Source organism: Anabrus simplex, chromosome 5, assembly GCF_040414725.1.
Source record: "Anabrus simplex isolate iqAnaSimp1 chromosome 5, ASM4041472v1, whole genome shotgun sequence".
In the NCBI taxonomy this organism is placed as follows: domain Eukaryota; kingdom Metazoa; phylum Arthropoda; class Insecta; order Orthoptera; family Tettigoniidae; genus Anabrus; species Anabrus simplex.
The window spans coordinates 274,721,830-274,736,850 of NC_090269.1; the positions used below are offsets into that span (position 1 = coordinate 274,721,830).

Genomic DNA, 15,021 nt, shown 5'->3' on the forward strand with positions numbered 1-15,021 from the left:
ACTTCTATAACGCCGCATAGCTCTTAAATACCTACAGCGCCAACTGACAATGTTTGGGCGCTTCACCAAAATTTTTCTGAAATTCTGACACTTCTTCCACTTAAATCCCATGTCTCTTAAAATTCGCCTCAAGGAATGAACTCCCCACGGAAATTCGATTTTCTCCTTGATGGCACTCAAAAGCTTGGGGCATGTAGGCACTTTCTTCTGGACTACATAAAAGTCTTGAATTACTTCTCTTATCACATCTCTATTAAACCCATCACATTGCACTTTTCTTTCTTCGGGCTGTGGGCGATGCTTCCCTGGTGTTGATAGTGACGTATCGCCAGCTGCTGTACTTTCCTTGCGAATTCTACTCACTGTGCTGACTGAAATGCCCGTGTAATTAGATACACGCAAATTAGTTTGCCTCAGTAAGTGTTTCAGTTGCCCTTCCATGTCAATCAATACTGATCTGCATTTAGGGCAGTCGCCCAGGTGGCAGATTCCCTATCTGTTGCTTTCCTAGCCTTATCCGAAATGATTTCAAAGAAATTGGAAATTTATTGAACATCTCCCTTGGTAAGTTATTCCAATCCCTAACTCCCCTTCCTATAAATGAATATTTGCCCCAGTTTGTCCTCTTGAATTCCAACTTTATCTTCATATTGTGATCTTTCCTACTTTTATAGACGCCATTCAAACCTATTCGTCTACTAATGTCATTCCACGCCATCTCTCCGCTGACAGCTCGGAACATACCACTTAGTCGAGCAGCTCTTCTTCTTTCTCTCAATTCTTCCCAACCCAAACATTGCAACATTTTTGTAACGCTACTCTTTTGTCGGAAATCACCCAGAACAAATCGAGCTGCTTTTCTTTGGATTTTTTCCAGTTCTTGAATCAGGTAATCCTGGTGAGGGTCCCATACACTGGAACCATACTCTAGTTGGGGTCTTACCAGAGACTTATATGCACTCTCCTTTACATCCTTACTACAACCCCTAAACACCCTCATAACCATGTGCAGAGATCGGTACCCTTTATTTACAATCCCATTTATGTGATTACCCCAGTGAAGATCTTTCCTTATATTAACACCTAGATACTTACAATGATCCCCAAAAGGAACTTTCACCCCATCAACGCAGTAATTAAAACTGAGAGGACTTTTCCTATTTGTGAAACTCACAACCTGACTTTTAGCCCCGTTTATCAACATACCATTGCCTGCTGTCCATCTCACAATATTTTCGAGGTCACGTTGCAGTTGCTCACAATCTTGTAACTTATTTATCACTCTATAGAGAATAACATCATCCGCAAAAAGCCTTACCTCCGATTCCACTCCTTTACTCATATCATTTATATATATAAGAAAACATAAAGGTCCGATAACACTGCCCTGAGGAACTCCCCTCTCAACTATTACAGGGTCAGACAAAGCTTCACCTACTCTAACTCTCTGAGATCTATTTTCTAGAAATATAGCAACCCATTCAGTCACTCTTTTGTCTAGTCCAATTGCACTCATTTTTGCCAGTAGTCTCCCATGATCCACCCTATCAAATGCTTTAGACATGTCAATCGCGATACAGTCCATTTGACCTCCAGAATCCAAGATATCTGCTATATCTTGCTGGAATCCTACAAGTTGAGCTTCAGTGGAATAACCTTTCCTAAAACCGAATTGCCTTCTATCGAACCAGTTATTAATTTCACAAACATGTCTAATATAATCAGAAAGAATGCCTTCCCAAAGCTTACATACAATGCATGTCAAACTTACTGGCCTGTAATTTTCAGCTTTATGTCTATCACCCTTTCCTTTATATACAGGAGCTACTATAGCAACTCTCCATTCATCTGGTATAGCTCTTTCGGTCAAACAATAATCAAATAAGTACTTCAGATATGGTACTATATCCCAACCCATTGTCTTTAGTATATCCCCAGAAATCTGATCAATTCCGGCCGCTTTTCTAGTTTTCAACTTTTGTATCTTATTGTAAATGTCATTGTTATCATATGTAAATTTTATTACTTCTTTGGCCTTAGTCTCTTCCTCTATCTCAACATTATCCTTGTAACCAACAATCTTTACATACTGCTGACTGAATACTTCTGCCTTTTGAAGATCCTCACATACACACTCCCCTTGTTCATTAATTATTCCTGGAATGTCCTTCTTGGAACCTGTTTCTGCCTTAAAATACCTATACATACCATTCCATTTTTCACTAAAATTTGTATGACTGCCAATTATGCTTGCCATCATGTTATCCTTAGCTGCCTTCTTTGCTAGATTCAATTTTCTAGTAAGTTCCTTCAATTTCTCCTTACTTCCACAGCCATTTCTAACTCTATTTCTTTCCAGTCTGCACCTCCTTCTTAGTCTCTTTATTTCTCTATTATAATAAGGTGGGTCTTTACCATTCCTTACCACCCTTAAAGGTACAAACCTGTTTTCGCATTCCTCAACAATTTCTTTAAACCCATCCCAGAGTCTGTTTACATTCTTATTTACCGTTTTCCACCGATCATAGTTACTTTTTAGAAACTGCCTCATACCTGCTTTATCAGCCATATGGTACTGCCTAACAGTCCTACTTTTAAGACCTTCCTTTCTATCACATTTATTTTTAACTACCACAAAAACAGCTTCATGATCACTAATACCATCTATTACTTCAGTTTCCCTATAGAGCTCATCTGGTTTTATCAGCACCACATCCAAAATATTTTTCCCTCTGGTTGGTTCCATCACTTTCTGAATCAGCTGTCCTTCCCATATTAACTTATTTGCCATTTGTTGGTCATGCTTCCTGTCGTTCACATTTCCTTCCCAATTTACATCTGGCAAATTCAGATCTCCCGCTACAATCACATTTCTTTCCATGTCATTTCCCACATAGCTGACTATCCTATCAAATAATTCCGAATCCGCATCAGTGCTACCCTTTCCCGATCTGTACACTCCAAATATATCAAGTTGCCTGTTATCTTTAGAAATGAGCCTTACACCTAGAATTTCATGTGTCTCATCTTTAACTTTTTCGTAGCTTACAAATTCTTCTTTCACCAGAATGAAAACTCCCCCTCCCACCTTTCCTATCCTATCTCTACGATACACACTCCAGTGCCGTGAGAAAATTTCTGCATCCATTATATCATTTCTCAGCCATGATTCAACTCCTATTACAATATCTGGTAAATATATATCTATTAAATTACTTAATTCTATTCCTTTCTTTACAATACTTCTACAGTTCAACACTAACAATTTTATGTCATCCCTACTTGATTTCCAGTTCCCTGTTCCCTTATCACCGCTCCCTAGGCCATCCCGTTTCCCTGAATGTACCTCCCTATTACCCTTCCAAACAAATTTCCTAACTTATACGTACCACTGCGGTTTAAATGAAGGCCATCCGAGCGCAGATCCCTATCTCCTACCCACCCATTAGGATCTAGAAATTTCACTCCCAGTTTCCCACATACCCACTCCATAGTCTCATTTAAATCCCCAATCACCCTCCAGTCAGTATCCCTCCTACACAGTATTCCACTAATAACAATCTCCGCTTTCTTAAACTTCACCCGTGCTGCATTTACCAGATCCCACACATCTCCAACTATGTTGGTACTTATATCAGCTTGCCTTACGTTGTTGGTACCAACGTGAAACACTACCACCTTCTCCTTCCCCTCCTCCCTCTCTTCTACCTTCCTCAACATCTGCCTCAATCTAATTCCTGGATAACATTCTACCCTGGTTCCCTTTCCTCCACACACTTTCCCCACGTGTCTAACGATGGAATCCCCCATGACCAGAGCCTCAACCCTACCCACCTCATTTGATCCCCTCCCCTCCTGGTCAGCCCTATCTTTCCTGATAGCTGCAGAAGCTACTTCCTCCTCCCTTTTCTCCTTCCCATGACCCTGTTCCACCTGTCTTTTCCTATCCTCTACTCTACATTTCCCTTTCCTACCTTTTCCCTTCCTCCTACTTCCACGCATCTCAGCAACAGTTCCCTGTTCCTCATCTTCCCTCTGTTGTTCTACCTGGAGTGACTCGTACCGATTTCGCACAGACACCTGTCCTGCATTCTGATCCTGAATAGAGCCCTTGGCCTGCAATCTCCTTCCCCTTAGAACATTAGACCACCTGTCTTCTACAACTCCTCCCTTTCCTTCCCCTCCCTCTTGTACACCTACTGTAACCTGTACATTGTTTGAGGGAGTCCTATCTTCCTTCCTGTCTTCTGTGAGAATCCTAATTATCTCCCTCAAACTTTCCAACTCCTCCCTCGTGCCTCTTCATCACATTCTTGGATAACATGCCTGATAACCTCCCTAGCTTCGCTGTGGATAGTCTTTCCTTTCTTCCGGCAGGGTTCCATAATAATAATACAAAGTAGCACTATAATAACATAAATGTTTTATAACACAGTTATGTAAGCCTCAGTGTATAAATCGCTGTTCAACACTTACGACACATAGACAAGATGAACGCTACCGAACTGTTCGACTTGCCACTTGCATCATCAAAGGCAGACTGGCTGCAGGCTGGCTGACGATAGTTTTAGGAAGAGCCATAGCCGAGACGACAGAGAGAGAAAGCTGCTCCCCCGTGTCCCACCTCACGCCCCGCTAGTCTTCTCTTCAGCTCGCCGCTCTTTCAATTTCACAAATTTGTCCAACACTTTCTTGTCAAAGTCTGGAGTTGATTGTATCATATCTTTGTTTATAGACATCATTGCCAAAGCGTTCAACCTCTCGTTTTTCATTGTGTTCCTAAGAAACGATTTTATGCGTTTCAACGTGGAGAAACATCTTTCTGATTCAGCCGTTGTCATGGGGCTGGTAATGATAATTTTGAGAAGTTTATGAACTTCACTAAAAACAATTGACAATCTATTTTTCCTCAGAAAATTAAACAAATTAATTGCTCCTCTAATACTCCGGAAATCTTCTCTTCGGTACATAACTTGAAGTTCTGTTTTGAGTTTTTCTCTTTCAAGCATGGGATAAAATGAACAGACATGGTTAAAAGATTCCTGTGGGAACTTGGTAGAATGTGCCTCGAAGTGAACATCATTCAATAAAACAGAAACTTCCAAATGGCCAGTAAATGAAAATCTCTCTCTTACTTGCATAGAAACCACGTCGCATATTTCTTTGGCCGACACTATTCGTCTACTATGTGGAGAAATATCATCCTTTTTCCTCTTTCGATCCGGTTCTGGAAAGTTTTGTTCAATTTCCCTGTGAATTACATCAACTTGTGCTCTTTCTCTCATTACGTGTTTTTCGAAAGAATCAATGTAATTTCTTATTTGAACACTGTCTTTGTTTCGGGACTGAATTTGATTATATAGAAGATCAACGTGAGGAAATAGACTATGGAACACATATAGCCAGAAAACAAATTCAGGATCACAAAGAATACGTCTTAAGCCACTTGCTTCATTTAATGTGATCTTGTTTGTACATTTCTCTTCAATTTCTTCAAGGCAATCTATTAGATTTTCTCTGTTTTCGTACACCACGTTCACAGTTCTTATGTTATAATTCCAGCGCGTGGGTACAACTTTCGGCATTTTCTTCTTAACGATATTTTCGAGTAAATCCGATCTCTGAGACGAATTCGAAAAGAATGCAGGTATCGCTGATAAATTTGAAAAGAAAATCCTCACTTTAGGAATATGATTTGTTGATTGTTCCATGATAAGATTAAGCTTATGGGCATAGCAATGCACATAATATGCGTACGGATAGTGCTCACGAACCTTTGTCTGAACTCCACCAAGAGAGCCGCTAAAAACATGAGCTCCATCATAGCTCTGTGCAATCAACTTATCGCGAGAATGGCCTACCAGGGGATTAATCTGTTCCAGTAAGGTTTCTGTTATTCCATTCGCCGATTTGTCAGAAGGATAAAAGAATCCCCAGAATCTTTCATGTACCGAGCCGTCGTGAAGGTATCTTAAAACAATGACCAACTGACAATGGTTCGAGATGTCGGTTGTTTCATCACACTGTATACCAAGAAATTCAGCCTCTTTAATCTGTTGAGATATTTCCTCCCTACACACTGCCAGCATGCAACTTAAAATGTCATTTTGAATTATCTTTGACGTTCCTTTAAATACACTAGCTGTTTCTAAGTGTTGCTTCATTACGCTATCCAGATCAGCCGTGAAGTTAACTAATCCCTTAAATACACCTGGATTTAAAGAATTATCTTCTTCATTGTGGCCTCGGAGCGGCAATTCAAATTCCGCACAAAAACGTACGCAAGTGATGAGTCTCTTTAATATTTGCCTGTTCTTGTCCACGATCGAATTATGTTTACGAATAGTTTCACTGTAGTGATCACTTAAACAAGACACGACATTGACTTTACCAAGCATTTCAAAGTCCATAGTACTAGTGATATGTTCTTGGGATCTTTCATGCTTTTTAATTTTCTCATTAATATGCTTGATATCACTTACCCCTGTGGTGATCCATTTATCTCCTTTCCTAGAGCGGGAGAATAGCAGGCAAGGAAAGCAGTAAAAGGTTTCTGAGATATCACTTCCACATATCCACGGGTTCTTGTTATATACGTCAGGAGAATTAATTTGTCTTTGGAAAGCCCTATTTTCATTTTTCTTGGTCTCCGATTTTTTCAACGAGAAGTCTGGTGTCGGCCTACCACACTCCTTCAGTTCGACTTTCTTCTCGATAGAAAGAGAAGAAAATGTAAGTTCTTTAATATGTTCGACGGTAATCATACTGTACGAAGTGCAAACATAACACTACGCCTACATATAAATAACAACCTTTCTCCTAATTTCACCTCGTCACAGTCACCTCACGAGATCATTCATCAACACAAAGCTAAACATCGCGCTCTCCAGTGAGTATGGCCAACATGAGTCAAGTGCGAAGAGACAGTAGTTACAGTCATTACTCGTTTCGTTAGTTAATAATCCTAAAAATTACAAGACTATTTTAAATATTTACCGGTATATTTAACTCAGATAAGTGCTTCAGTAAAATAGTTCCTAGTTTTAGGAGAGAAATGACACAAATTGACCCCTGTTAAATAGAAATCAAATCACCAATGTTTCGGGTAGGTTGGCTGCAACGATGGGCCGCGGCAGAAACGCGCCGGATTCTCCGTTAGAACAGCACATCTCTACCGTGCCTCTGATTGGCTCCCTCAAGGCCAGTCAAGCGAGACTCGGTGCTTTTAGAGTTTTGGTCCGCTATGAGAGAGCGCCCTCCTGCGCAGGGCCAGCATGATCCTTGGCCAGCAGCGTATCGGGCCGCAGTACAGTTCAACTCGCGCCCTTGATAATAATCTTATAGTAAAATATTTCCCTTGTTAACATTTAAGATTAAAATTCCCCATTTTAATGGAACCCCGTGGGGGGCGCGCGCCTTAGCGCCTCCCAGACGAGCCGCCACTGCTAGTTCCTTTAATTTCCAGATGAGTTCTAGTCCGCAATACCCACAGGGGTTATTTTTATTTTGAATAAAGTCATTGCCATCTTTAGAGGGATCCAGTTTATGTATCTGATGTCGTTAATTGCCATTAATCGAGCTATGCTTCTATTTTTAATATGAGCTGCAAACACCGTTTCGTTTGACTTAAGGTAACTCCCAAACATTTATTGACTGTGTTAATGTTTGTGTCATCACATGTGAAAGTTTCTTTACCTGTGAGTCGACCTCCTTTTCTAGAAACCATATACAGTAATAATAATAATAATAATAATAATAATAATAATAATAATAATAATAATAATAATAATAATAATTGATACGGAAATTCCGTGTCTTACAGAATGCCGGGTGAATGTACGGACAGGGAAATTACTAGCGTCTAAGTTAAAGCACTAAATTTTGAAATTTTATTTCTTTCCTCCCTTTCTTTGACTTTAAAATTTGAGAAATAGAAGATCTGAATAAACAGTAACAATATAATAATGAGCTCCTCAGCTCCAACAACAGTGACTTGAAGTCCAAAAACAGGTACAGAACTCGAGAGAATTATCAACACGATAACATATGGGGAAAGAGTATTATAGCTCTGAACAGGTACACTATAGTATAAGAACATGGTTGCTCCACTAGTTTAGTCTACGAATCTGAGCTCCAAAAGTTAATGTAGTCCAGCTTCTCAAAGGCACAAGTTTCTTACAGTGCATAAGGTTATACTCGACGATCTTCAAAAGAGGTTATTTACAGTCACTTTGCCCTGTTTTGGGCTTATCATCTGCTCAGCAGTTTTGCACTTTCTGTTACAGGAACATAAACCGGGGCAATATGTGCCTATAGAAATGGCATTAATGAAAAAAGGAAAAGTTCGAACACGATTGGCCATGCAAAAAGGGTATGAGGCGATACACTTATACTCCTTCTAGAAGTGTCTAAAACCGCAAATGGACTTATGACACAGAAGCTAAACCTATTCTACGCCGGGGTGACTAAATGAACATTAAATTCTAAGAGTGTTAAGAATTTTAGAGCTCGATAGCTGCAGTCGCTTAAGTGCGGCCAGTATCCAGTATTCGGGAGATAGTGGGTTCGAATCCCACTGTCGGCAGCCCTGAAAAGGGTGTTCCGTGCTTTCCCATTTTCACACCAAGCAAATGCTAGGGCTGTACCTTAATTAAAGCCACGGACGCCTCCTTACCACTCCTAGCCCTTTCCTGTCCCATCGTCGCCATAAGACATATCTGTGTCAGTGCGACGTAAAGCAACTTGTAAAATTTTTTTTTGGATGATTAGAAACTTTAGTTACCTCATACAAAGTTGAATGGGAACCAACAGAGGGAAATCATTGTTCCCTTACATTATATGTTTCCCGGAAGGGATTTGAACAGAGTTCTCAGACTTGCCGAAAATCTATATTTAAACCATGAAATTAGAACTTTACATGAATAAGATTATTGGAATACATATTAAGAAAATTCTGCTATTATCTTGAGTTGCTGGGCCTTCCGAACGCCGACCTGCGGCCCTTGCCTCCTTAGTACACGCCGCACACAATCAACTGGAGCGATGAAGATGACGACGCAGCCCTAAGGTGCCCAGCTTTTTTAGCATTTCGAGGAGAAGTTTCCAGAACTCTTTACATATAGGCTGCATGCCTGTACACACCCCCAATTTTAATTGGCTAGAGAAAATATTCCTAAAATTTTTGATTGGTTGATAGTTACAGGAGTTGGAAGGGGGGGGGGGGGCAGAAGTGTTGACAACCTTGACACAACAGCAAAACAATCTTCAAAAACTAAGGTTAGCCACCTCTGAAGATCAACTTTCCCTTAAGAATTAATTATCCTTAATCCCACCGGAGGGGGCACATAGGTCGATGGTAGAGACATCTAACAGTTGTAACCCCAAGTATCTTGCATAACATTGATGATGATGATGATGCTAGTTGTTTAAAGGGGCCTAACATCTAAGGTCATCGGCCCCATTGCATAACATTAGTTCAAGTTCAATTACATAGATGGCCTTATAGAAGGCGCGCAGTTTAACTGGACGGAGAAAGTGCACCCCCAGTACAACAACAACAACAATAATAATAATAATAATAATAATAATAATAATAATAATAATAATAATAATAATACCGTTTTTACTCTGATTAAAGTTAAAAGGGGATGGTTATCTAGGTGTGTGTCCCGTTAGAAAAATAATCGTCTCCACCACCAAACGTGAGCATAGAATGTGAGCGCCTATCCAACTACGCAGCACAACCATTTCCTTGTAAAAGGCTGAAGAGAGTGAAATCATGTATGACTTAACGTTTTAAGAGTTCCAAGGAACTTTTATTTCAGATTTGGTGCCTTCTTTTCAGTGGCCAGCGTGCTGACCCTGCTTGTCTTCTGTCTTCCTGCCGTGTCCTCGGAACGACTGGCTCTCGGTTGCCTGAGTCTGCTGGTACACTGCGTAAACCTGCAGCATTTAGCGGTCGAAATGCCGCTCTCCAAGGACGAGAACCCGACCATATGTAAGCGCAACCATATAAAGTACCGTTAGCGATGAATACATATTTACATTATATATATTTCCATTTATCCCTGTTGCACATTTTAGTGTTCAGTCTTTAAACCATTTTGAAATAACTATCTGCTTCCATGTGCAGGCAAGCACTGGAGCCTTTTCTATGTCTACTCTCTCATTTTGACAGTGGATGATCCAGAACAGATTTAAAGTGGGGGAGGGTGGAATATTATTTAGTTTTCTTTCACAAACGTGTTCACTATAACAGCGAGTTATATGAAGTCTAGAAGATGTAATTTGTCTTTGGTAGGTATTTTTTGAACAATTGATGAACTCCATTGTTTCCACATCCGTGTTGACGCTATCCAAGTTTCATATGAAAGGGTCCACCTGTTCCACACTTTATCTCATATATTGCGTTATATATTAGTAGAAATTCACATTTTTGTCTCTTACAGAGACATCCCCAGTTCCTTGAAAACTAGGCATAAGATTACAAGGATAACACTTAGTACTATTACATATTTGGTTTTTTAAGAGATAGTGTCTGAAATTAGGTGGGGTAGGATATATACAAGTTTGAATTGATTGGGTCAGGATATTTACAAGATTTAGCTAAGGATAGCACGAGGAAAGAAGTGGACTGTAGGTATAGGACACGAGGTAGGTAACTGGTTCATGTCACTGGATCCCTGTGGAATTTAACACAAATATATTTACACAACTTAAAATCACACGTATACACAATAAGAAAACACTCCCTACACATACAATATTCACACACACACACACACACACACGCACACACACACACACACACACATACACACACACACACACACACACACACACACACACACACACACACACACGAAATTTCGAATGTGCTAGTTGTACCGACTACAGGCCCTACCAAAAGTTTAAGGACACCTGCGTATTTCATGAATATGATTCCTGTTCTTAAATTTTTAGTCTATGGAGTACCATTTTTACAGGGAATTAGTACATATTTAGAGGAATATTTCCTGAAATTTTCATTAAAATATCGCTCCTTGTTTTGAAGTAACTGAATTTTTTGTTTATGATCATTGGAAAGAAAGTTGCTATATTTTGAATACGTGAGGAGATCTCGAGAGTGCAATATGGGGAGTACATTAAACAATTTTGTTATGGAGAAACACAGATACCTGTAGGATATTTACAATTTTAATAGAGCAACAGAATATGTTTCCATTTTAAAAAATCCCCCCGTAATGGAACCACAGAAAGAGGTCATAAAACAAACATTCCTTGACCCTAGCTTGAGGGACAATATATTTTATATTCTCTCTTCTGAATTAAATTCTATTAACGGTTAAACAACCCTTCACGCCAATTAAAACTCCACCTGCTCTAGTAAACTTTCGGTCCCATCTGTACACAGTATATCTGTTATCAAAAAGCTCACCATCGTATACATTCTCCTTCAACCAGGTTTCTGTGAGGATGACAATGTCATATTTAGCTGACAATATGTTATTACAAAATATATTTGTTTTTGTGTTTAGACCTCGCACATTTTGATAGTAGATTAAAATATATTTGCTACTAGACATACTGAAAGATAATTAAAAGTAAATTTGATAGACTTCGTAAATTTTATGACAAAGTGGCCAGGTCTTCAACTGATTTTACCGTATAAACATATCTATCATCCACTTGTTTTTTCAACTTAATTGCATCTGACCTGTCCACCCACACATAGGCATAATTTTTTCTTTCTTGATTTTTCTAGCTTCGGAGAACAACTTCCTTCTGAGTATTGTTAAAGTATAGTTTACGTAAATAGGGTCTCTGAGAATGTGAATCCAATGTCTGTAGTGTTCAAATTCCTCTTCACCTTTCGTCGTTCCATAAAATTGTCCTTATCAACTCGTCTAACAAATTTTACTACTATTCCAGCATTTTTCTGGTGTTGAGATATCTTCAACCGATGGCAGGTGTCGATCATTTGATCGTGGATGTCCAGATCCAGACTGTGACCCACTGTTTTGACAGTATGAACTATGTTTTCTTTCGGAACTTCCTGGATCCCATGAAGTTCCATAGTGTTCCTTCTTCCATACTGTTCAAGATCATCGATCAGCATCGTTGCATCAGCTAACTGTTTTTTGAGAAGAGAGTTTTCATTCTTCATGCAATTTTCGATAATCTGATATTGTTTAATCAGAAGAGTGTTCTCGTATAGCTTCTCATGAGCTAGATTTAATTATTTTCCCAAGTCACTTTGAATTATTTTTGTTTGCTGTTGTAATTCCAACATAGTGTCCCGAACAGATGTCAAACTCTTCACCACACTGTTAATATCCATCCGGAAATTGAACATTTGCTCAAAGTTGGTAGTATCATTTGCTACACTTTCTTTGTCTGTACACTTCGTTGTTAAGTATTTTTACAATACCATTTCTGTTAAATAATTTTTGAGAGTTCACCTTCGCCCTTGAAGCCTGCACAAGTACTATGGAACCAGTTGCTGCATAGCCTACACTTTATTTTTCCAACTGTATCCTGACGTAAGATGCCCTTAGAACACACGACGCATACACCCATAGTGCTTCCCTCTGTGAATGTCATGTACTCCTACTCTGATATCTTACCGCTACTGGTGACAGGGAGTGTTACTACGAACGCGCAGCAACACGGTGCAAGAGTTGGCAGTTCTGCGCTCTAAAATCGTCTTTCCCTTGTCACCGTTAACAAACACTCGAAACGGCATCGACTGATTCTTAACAACTGTTTTAAGTTGAATGCTATGTTAAGAACAACAAGTAACACACTTTTGTATTTGCGTACCTTGTCTTTGAAACTTATTTATAAGATTAAGAAGAGTAACCCTCCACCGTAGTGCTTTTTTCAATATTAAACTTTCACAAAATATGGATTCGTACTAGCATTCGTCCACTCACTCACTTATACCAACTCAATACGATGATAATTAAAATGGCTGAATAAATGAACTACAGGCCACATCATTTCTCAAATATTATGATGGTGATGATGATGATGACGATCCTTGTTGTTTAAAGCGGCCTTATGTCTAAGGTAACCGGCCCTCTCAAATACGAATAAGCAAGCTTAGCACTCTCAACAATACAAATGTAGTATCCAAACGCTTTCCGTAGAATGGTGCGCTCATTCTTCAGCTGGCCTGTTAACAAACGAACAACGACTTACGCATTAGTGAAGACGACCACAGCCAAAAATACGAGAAAGCTGAATTTTCTAGAAAACCGTTAGTTACTAAGAAAATGCATGTGACCGTTCTTGTAGAAAATTTCATTTCAAGGTCATAAGGTGTATTTCATTTTTCGATAGGGCCAGCCTTTTGTATGTTATTTTAGTTGATGTAGGGCAAAAATTTCCCAAATTTGAGACATTCCCCTGTAGAATCACCCATTAGTTCGAAACGGTAAAATATATCAAGATTAATAACTTAGTATCCCTTGCATGACTCGTGATTTTAAGCTATTTCCTCACCAATTTCACCTCAATCGGTCCAGTAGTTTTCGAACTTATCCGGAACAAACAAACACACACCATCTCATGTTTATTACTAGTATAGGAAGATGTTACAAGGGACCTCAACGATATGCCCTGCCTGTCGTAAGAGGCGGATCAAAATGGTAACTCAGAGGCTTTCAATTTGCGAATGGAGGGTGGTGACCAACGAGCCCATATCTGAGCATCACCCTACTTCCACTTTTGCCAGTCTCAGTTTTTCACCTCCCCTTATTAGCTCCTGTTCTCAACCAACCTTGACGTATTAGGTTGGTGAGACCTAGGAAGCCTTCCATGTCCACGCTACACGTGGCCCTCCCCTATTTGTCAATACACTAATCTTTTGGAACGTCGGAGTTCTTTCATATTTCCCTCAGATTAGTGTTAAGAGACAATGGTGGCCCACTTGTACTTCCTCTTAAAATAATTATCCCACCCTTTACTTGTGCCAGGTGCCTCACTTTCACTTTTCCTAACCGATCTACTTTGGTCAACGTTTGTCATTTTCCGACCCCAACTGTCCTAGTTTTGTGAAACTAGGGAGTCTTGCATTTTCACACCCTTCGTGGTTCTTACCTCTCTTTTACCGGTACCTTAATTCTTTGAACCCGGTCTAGAAAGCCACGAGATGACCGAAAGAATTCATCGCACTGACCACGTGTCACTTAATAATCTAACAGGTCTTCAGGCTGAGCAACGGTCGCTTGGCAGGCCCATTTCCATCAGGGCTCATGCTCCAAGGTGTTTGGAACCTTCGTCTTCTACAGTTAGATGTCCCTACCATCGATTTAGTGGCTCCCTCTTCTGGACTAAGGATTAACTACTGGATAGAGTATTATTTATTTTTGACATTTATAAACCTGGTTCTGAGGACTGTTTTGTTAATGAACCGAAGTTGTCAACACTTCATCTAGTTCCTCTTCGATCGTAATCAACATATCAGATTCTTGGAAATATATATATTTTTTTCTTTCCTTGCTATTTTGCTTTACGTCGCACCGACACAGATATTTCTTATGACAACGATGGATAGGAAAGGCCTAGGAATGGGAAGGTAATGTCCGTGGCCTTATTAAGGCACAGCCCCAGCATTTGCCTGGTGTGGAAATGGGAATCCATTTTCAGGGCTGCCAACGGCGGTACTGGAACACACCATCTCCCGAATGGAAGCTCACAGCTGCAAGACTCTAACCACACGTCCAACTCGCTCTATATTGATTCATTCAGGCAATTACTCATTCAATGCCCACTTCTCAGTTGGTGGGTACCCTTGAATGGAGGGAAAAGTGTTTATTCATTCATGCTCATGAATCCAATTTAGTCATGCAAATCCACTCATTCATTCATGCAGTCCTTCAGTCCTTTCATTCATTCTTAATTCATACATAATATCTGTAGGAGCATAATGGATTCAGCTACAGAGGGTAAGAGAAATGCAGGGAGACTCTGCTTTTAATTATTTAAATACGGTCAGTCTTTATATCTATTACCATG

At 39.7% G+C, this 15,021-nt stretch overlaps 1 protein-coding gene across 2 annotated transcripts in view; it reads left to right on the plus strand.

The window, feature by feature from the left end:
- Nucleotides 1–15,021, plus strand: part of LOC136874832 (acetylcholine receptor subunit alpha-L1) — a 103,431-nt gene that overhangs the window by 78,749 nt on the left and 9,661 nt on the right. Inside the window, exon 7 of one of the 2 annotated variants that reach the window (XM_067148511.2) lies at nt 9,845–9,997. The exons of the other annotated variant lie outside the window; for it this stretch is intronic. Within the exon in view, the coding sequence (XP_067004612.2) occupies nt 9,845–9,997 (153 nt within the window). The remainder of the gene's footprint in view (nt 1–9,844; nt 9,998–15,021) is intronic. 2 annotated transcript variants of the gene reach the window in all.